We start from the raw sequence: 7,084 nt of genomic DNA on the forward strand, positions 1-7,084 counted from the left end.
GCCGGCTGCAACCTGCCCTTTCTAATTCCAGCACCACCCGTGACCCAGGTTTGTACAAGGAAGAGAGTTCAGCTCAACTGCCTCTGTCTTTCCTCCTTTGGCATCCGACAAAGATGAGAGGGGCCCTCAGAGAAGAAACCCCAGGGCTCTGAGAGACCCTCTCCTCCCACCCCAGCACCCATCCTCCCCCCACAGCAGGGTTTTTCTTCCCTCCCATCATCGGACACCCAGGAGGCAGACAGAACCAGGCGTCAAGATTCCAGGTGCGCCCCTCCCCTCGCCTCCCCAGCAGCCCCCAGGCCTCAGGACTGGAGCAGCTGCGGGCGCGGGTGGACCCCTTCCTCCCCAGTGCCCGACATCCAATCAGAGAGAACCTGATCCGGGAGGGCAGGGTGCCAGGGGCCGGGCCCAGAATAGTGCTGCCCAGATACAGTGTTGCGCACTCGCTCATGGAGCCCGCCGAGCTGGAGCACGCGCTGAGCAGGGTACCGGGGTCCCGGGGGGCTGGGAGCCGGGGCAGCTGAGGCCACAGGGCTGAGAGCACCATGCCGCATGGATATGTGCGTGTATGCGTGCATGTGGGTGTGTTTGACCAAGATTTTCTCTGTGTATAGGAGCAGGAGGCTGTCTGCATGTGTATATTCTTGGTGTGAGTCTCTCTGCTCGTGTGTGTGTCTGGGGAGGGTTGAGCATGCGAGTTTCTGAGTGTATGTAAGTGTCTGGGTAGGTTGTATGGGTTTATGTGTGTCTTCGGGGTGGGTGTTTGTGTGTTTATGGGGGGTTGTGTGGTTGTGCATGTGTGGCGGGAAGGGCAGCTCCTGTGGTTCTGAGTGTAGGATGTTCTCCCCACCCCTTCAGTCACTTTTCTCCACACAGACCCCCTCCTGGAGCAGCTTTGGGGGACCCGAGCATCAAGGTAGGTGGGGCTGCCCCTCCTCACGGCTCCAGCCTCTTCTTCCATTTCCTTTCCTCTCACGTCTCTAGGCTCCCCATCTCCCCCATCCCACTAGCCTGTCTTCTTCTCCTTTTCCTTCTTTGTTCCTACTTGCTTCTTCTTCCTCCTTTTCCGGCCCTCCTCCCTCCTCTTTCAGAAGAAGAAAGGAGGGGGTTGGATCTAGAGTCTGAAGATTTGGAGCCGCCTGACTTTATCACATGTTACCTGTGTGATCTGTGGCAAATTGCTTAACCTCTCTGATTTCAGGTCCCTTGTTAGTAAAATAGGGATGATACTAATGCCTCCCTTATAAGATTGCTATGAGGTTTGAATGACAAATACATTGGAGGGAAAGACCTTTGGACATTTGCAAATAGTGAATATTATTGTTAACAACATTTCAATTGTTTTATTGTGTTACTCCCCATTAACCAAACAGGCCCCATTCCCCCTTCCAGAGATGAGCTTCCTAGAGCAAGGAGACAGCACTTCATGGCCATCACCAGCCATGACCACCAGCGCAGAAATAAGCCTTGGGGAACAAGGGACCAAGGTCTCAAGATGGACAAGCCAGGAGGCTGTAGAGGAAGGGGAGCTCCCAGGCCTGAAGGGAGGTGAGGCCACGGCCAGTCCTGGGGAGATGGGATTGGGGGCAGTGGGAAGTCCCCGAGACTGGAGCTGGCCTTGCCCTGGATCCCTCCATAACACAGACGCATGACATCCTGTGGCCTCAGTTTACCCACATGAGAGGGGGCAGCTGCAGTGCTGATCCAGGGGCCCAGCATGGCCAGCTCAGGACAGAGCCACCCTCTGCTGTGACTCTCTCGGCTCTCACTAGCAAAGTGGGGACCTCAGCATCCAGGCTTCCCACGCTGCTCTGAGGATGAAGGGAGACAACAGATGGGAACATGCTTTGGAAGGTGGAGTTACTGTCCTCTCCCCCTGAACAGGTCCCCAGTCCAGGCCAGCTGCTGAGTCCACCAGGCTGGAGGCCACATTCCCCAAGGCCACACCCTTGGCCCAAGCCACTCTCTCGTCCGGGGTGGGCACCCCCACAACAGAGCGAGACAGCCTCCCCCCTGACTGTTCAGCCTCTGCTTCTGGCTCCAGCACAGATAATCTGGATCTGGGCATAGAGTTCTCAGCCCCAGAAGTGTGGGGGGATGAGCTCGGCCTGGTGGAAGAGAGGCCGGCCCAGTGCCCGTCCCCGCAGGTGCCGGTACTCAGGCTGGGCTGGGACGACGAGCTGCGGAAGCCGGGGGCCCAGATCTACATGCACTTCATGCAGGAGCACACCTGCTACGATGCCATGGCAACCAGCTCCAAGCTAGTCATCTTCGACACCATGCTACAGGTGAGGCTGCTGCTCTGCCCCACCTATGTACTCACAGCCCCCAGGATGCCCTGCCAGCCCTGTCTGGCTACAAGTCCCTTCCAGAATTCCTTCTTGGCACCATGGAGACCGGGGGAGGGGAGCTTTTGCTCTCTGTGTGGACCCCCTAATTGTCATCCCAGCTCTACAACTCAGTATCTATAGCGTTTGGGGTAGGTCTTTTTACTTCACTCATCTCTAAAATGGGGACAGAAATGCCTGCTTTACCCTACAAGTTTCAGAGGACTTCTGGGCCAGTCCAGGATGACTGGGAGCATTTTTTCACACCCCAAATTGTATAGAAAGCATTTTCTTCTCGCTTTGTATCGAAGAGCAGTGTAGTGCAGAGTAAAAACAAGGTGTATCTATGACCCACAGTTCACTTTGATTCTAGCAGTATATGAACAAATATATTTAATTTAGTAGCTTTGTATTTATTTTGATATGTGTTAGAAAGCTACAACCAGCATGTATGGATAATATTGCCACAGATGAGGCCAAAATGAGTCAAGGTAAAATATATTTAGAGAAAAATATTTTGTAAATATCAGATAATTACACCTCTAGTATTTAGATTGGCAAAAATTATCCTGTGTGCATCTGTACACTTAGGACTTTGGTGTAGAAACACTGGGCTTGTCTCCTACACCCTGGTGTGCCTGTTAAGGGGTCACCTAATGCCGCCGGCCACCTGCAGCCTTATCTCTGTAGCAAATGTGCCCACGAGGGTCATGTCAAGTGGCAGGCAGGCTCCTGGAGTGGAGGGCCTGTTAGAAGGCCCCTTGGAAGGCCCCTGGTGAGGACAGGGGACTCAGGGGCGGTGAGCAACTCACCCTCAACTGTTCTTCCTCTGGCTCAGATCAAGAAGGCCTTCTTTGCCCTGGTGGCCAACGGCGTTCGGGCAGCACCTCTTTGGGACAGCAAGAAGCAGAGCTTTGTGGGTGAGGAGGGGCCAGGGAGGGGAAAGGGGGGACCTTGTGGGGTGATTCTGGGGCTGAGCTCTGGGGCAGGGCCCTGGCTTGGGGGGAACAGGCTGGCTGGGAGAACCCCATCTGTGGGACAGCTGTGACCAACTGATGGAGAAGGGGCTGAGCCCTCCACCTGCCTCCTGCCACAGGGCCCAGGGTGAACCCCACTCCTCTTTTTCCCCTCCCCCCCGGCAGGGATGCTGACTATCACAGACTTCATCTTGGTTCTGCATCGCTATTACCGGTCCCCCCTGGTGAGGAGTGGGCTCAGGGTCCTGGGGGCACCCATCTGGGCTGGGGCGGAGGGATTTCAGGGAGCCCACGTCTGAATCGGGGAGCTCTGTTGATGTTCTAGGTCCAGATCTATGAGATTGAAGAACACAAGATTGAGACCTGGAGGGGTGAGTGGGTAAAGAGTCCTGCAAAGGGGCTGAGGGTGTGTGGGGACAAGGACCCAGGATAGAGGATGGGCAGGGGAGATTTCCTGGAGGGGGCAGGGGAAGGGTAATAGAGAGCTCAGAGGGCCCAAAGGAGGGGAGCTAGTCTGGGGACTGCTGGGTGAGACAGGGTGGCCAGATCCCTTGCCCTGACTCTGCTTTTCTGCAGAGATCTACCTTCAAGGCTGCTTCAAGCCTCTGGTCTCCATCTCTCCCAGTGACAGGTAAGCATCCCCAGACAATCACGTGAGCCTCCTTGCCCTGCCCAGACCCCCCTCGCCAGCTCCTCAGTTCTGAAGTCATGGGCTCATTCTTGGCGGACTGCAGATAAGGCAGCCTCGGCACCCTGTCCTCCTTCCCCGGGGCTGGGGTAAAGGCACCTCTCCCCAGGCAGCCCCAGCCTCATCGCTCCCACTTCTGCAGCCTGTTTGAAGCTGTCTACACCCTCATCAAGAACCGTATCCACCGCCTGCCAGTCCTGGACCCAGTCTCAGGCGCCGTGCTGCACATCCTCACACACAAACGGCTTCTCAAGTTCCTGCACATTTTTGTGAGCCTGGGCACAGACTCAGGGGATGACCAGAAGGGCAGAGAAGGCTTCTGCCCTAGGGGTTGGGAGGGAGCAGCTGGGAGCCCCCTGGGGGCTACTCCACCCTGAACCCTACCTGTCTCCAACCCAAGCAGGGCACCCTGCTGCCCCGGCCCTCCTTCCTCTCTCGCACCATCCAAGATCTGGGCATCGGCACATTCCGAGACTTGGCTGTGGTGCTGGAAACGGCACCCATCCTCACTGCACTGGACATCTTTGTGGACCGGCGTGTGTCTGCGCTGCCAGTGATCAACGAAGCTGGTACCTACACCCAGGATGGGGATTCTGGCTGGGGTGGAGCTGTGGGGAGCCAGAGTCTATGTGACCTTAGCTCGAGACCCAGGATGGAGTTAGGGCTGGAAATCTCTGCCTGCTTTGAGCCTTGGATCAATTATTTACCCTCTCTAAGCCAAATATCAGGTTCTTGCTCTGAGAATCAGCTGTAAACTGCTTCAAAGTTAAAAATTAGCATAATGAAGTTGGCTATCAAGAAATGTTTTACTTTATTTTTGACTACAAAAAATTTCAAATGTATAAAAATGGTAGAGAACACTGTGTAATGAACCTCATAGATCCCCCTGGATTAACTATTGTTAATACATTGCCATAACCACTTCTACCTCTCTTTTTTATGCTGAAGTAATTTAAAGTATAGAATCATATCATTTCACCTCAACACTTCATCTGCATCTCTTAAATAAGTATATTTCCTAACTCACCTGACAAAATTATGAATAATGTGTTAATGTTATCTAAAATCCTGTCCTAACTCTCATTTCCCCGTTTTTCCCAAGAATTATTTTTTTACAGTTGATTTGTTCAAATCAGGATCCAATTAAGGTCTATGCTTTGAAGTTGCTTCTTTTATCCCTTAAGTGTCTTTTATTCTAGAAGAGTTCCTTCCCCGCTTAATTTTCATGGTGTTGATGATGGGAAGCCTGGGTTCTGTAGCATGTCCCGTTTCCAGAGATCTGCCTATTCGCTTTCTACAGGTGGCCTTTACATTGGTCCTCTGTTCCTGTGTTTCACAGTTCCTTCCCCACTTAATTTTCATGGCATTGATGTCGGGAAGCCTGGGTTCTGTAGCATGTCCCGTTTCCAGAGATCTGCCTGTTCGCTTTCTGCAGGTGGCCTTTACATTGGTCCTCTGTTCCTGTGTTTCCTATAAACTGAAAATTAGATCTAAAGGCTCACGCAGATTCAGGCTATATATTTGAGGCTAGACTATCTCAGAAGTGATGCCACGTACTTATATCTCGTCACATCGGGAGGCATGGTGTCGGGTGTCCGTCTCGGAGACACTGTTTGATCCCTGGATTCAGGGTGGTGGCAGCCTGATGCCTCGTTATAAAGCCAGTAACCTGGAGGGGTAGGGAGGATGTTGAGGAGTTCATTCTGAAAGCCCATGCCAGGCCCTTGCACAGCATCCTGGTTCTGACCTGAACCTTTTCCCTGTCTTTCGCTCACCTTCCCCCCGCCTCTCCAACTCCTGCAGGACAGGTCGTGGGCCTCTACTCCCGCTTTGATGTGATTGTAAGTGCCTGGGGGGGGGGGTGGGTGGGCGGGGAGCTGGGGGCGCCACCGGGAGGCTGTGGTGTGAGGATTGGTGGGGGAGGGAGTGTCTGACGACTAGGGGGTCCTTGAGCCTTGAGGGGCTGGAGCCTGGCTGAGGGCTGATGAAGAATGCTGTTCCCTCCCTGCCCAGCACCTGGCAGCCCAACAAACGTACAACCACCTGGACATAAGTGTGGGAGAAGCCCTGAGGCGGAGGACGCTGTGTCTGGAGGGAGTCCTTTCCTGCCAGCCCCACGAGACCTTGGGGGAAGTCATCGACCGGATTGCCCGGGAGCAGGTACCCCACGCCCCTTTAGACATGCTCCCAACACGTGGGGCCAGCCTTCTCATGAGCAGCTCCAGCTCGCGCTATCCATCAGGCACATGCCCCGTCCTCCCATCACATGGCCAAGCTCTTGGTGTCCACACTGGCTGGTGACAGGTGCTGTCACTGGGGCCCCCACCCCAGGGCAGGCAGAGCTCCTGCTAACTGGGAGACACTAGTTTACTGGGAGACACTCTCTTGCTCTTCCAGTTATGTTAAATTGTTGACCCTGATTCTCGGTGTCAACCTCATCGGCTGCTGTAGCCACATGATGCTGCCCTCTCATGGAGCCTCTGTGGACCCACAGGTGCATCGGCTGGTGCTTGTGGACGAAACCCAGCACCTGCTGGGCGTGGTGTCCCTCTCCGACATCCTTCAAGCTCTAGTGCTCAGCCCCGCTGGCATCGACGCCCTCGGGGCCTGAGAACATCGCAGTCCTCACTCTTGGGCCACCTTCCACACCTAGAAGCAGTGAAGGGAGCCGGGGACTCGGCCTTCACCTCCCCCACCCCCTTTTGTGGGTTCCGCTCTTGTTCAGGTAGGCTCTGCTCTGTACCACTGACCTCAGACTCCCTGGGGAACCCGCATCTCAGATTGGGGCCCGCTGAGTAGGGGAGGGGCCCAGCTCGGAGCTGAGCAGCCTCATGAAAACAGCAAGTGTCAGCACTCATTGCGGGCCACTGTTTCATCCCATTCTCAGCTGAGGTGAAGGAGGCCCTCACGAGAGGGGTGGATAGGGGCCGGAGTAAAGGCGAGGGCAGCGATGTGACTTCAGGGGCCCCCAGGAAAATTGACCCGCCCTCTCACAGTTCAATTTCCGCCTGCTTGGGCTTCCACTGGGAGGAAGCCAGTTACTAAACCTGGGCTGAATGGAATTTCCACACCCGGTAAGAACCAAGGCTGAA

At 54.8% G+C, this 7,084-nt stretch overlaps 1 protein-coding gene across 2 annotated transcripts; it reads left to right on the top strand.

The window, feature by feature from the left end:
- Window positions 1–448: 448 nt before the first annotated feature.
- Window positions 449–6,603, top strand: PRKAG3 (protein kinase AMP-activated non-catalytic subunit gamma 3). Of its 2 annotated transcripts, none has more exons than XM_061147914.1 (13): window positions 449–485; window positions 877–916; window positions 1,393–1,548; window positions 1,885–2,288; window positions 3,166–3,247; window positions 3,470–3,528; window positions 3,630–3,675; window positions 3,881–3,935; window positions 4,135–4,261; window positions 4,396–4,561; window positions 5,796–5,833; window positions 6,006–6,152; window positions 6,487–6,603. In XM_061147914.1, exons 1-13 carry the CDS (start codon window positions 450–452, stop codon window positions 6,601–6,603), a joined length of 1,473 nt encoding a protein of 490 aa, XP_061003897.1. In that variant the 5' UTR covers window position 449. The 2 variants fall into 2 exon arrangements, with proteins under 2 accessions (XP_061003897.1, XP_061003898.1); XM_061147915.1 differs by having other exon boundaries at window positions 450–485; window positions 859–916.
- The last annotated feature ends 481 nt before the right edge of the window (window positions 6,604–7,084 follow it).

This window comes from Dama dama, chromosome 8 (genome assembly GCF_033118175.1).
Source record: "Dama dama isolate Ldn47 chromosome 8, ASM3311817v1, whole genome shotgun sequence".
NCBI classification, from domain to species: domain Eukaryota; kingdom Metazoa; phylum Chordata; class Mammalia; order Artiodactyla; family Cervidae; genus Dama; species Dama dama.

What these genes read in the sequence shown, in the direction of transcription:
- PRKAG3 (XM_061147915.1), top strand. Translation starts at nt 450, where the DNA reads ATGGAGCCCGCCGAGCTGGAGCACGCGCTGAGCAGG. An exon ending in TCTTCGACACCATGCTACAG is followed by an intron (nt 2,289 to 3,165) that starts GTGAGGCTGCTG and finishes CCTCTGGCTCAG; the next exon opens with ATCAAGAAGGCCTTCTTTGC. An exon ending in GCCAGTGATCAACGAAGCTG is followed by an intron (nt 4,562 to 5,795) that starts GTACCTACACCC and finishes CAACTCCTGCAG; the next exon opens with GACAGGTCGTGGGCCTCTAC.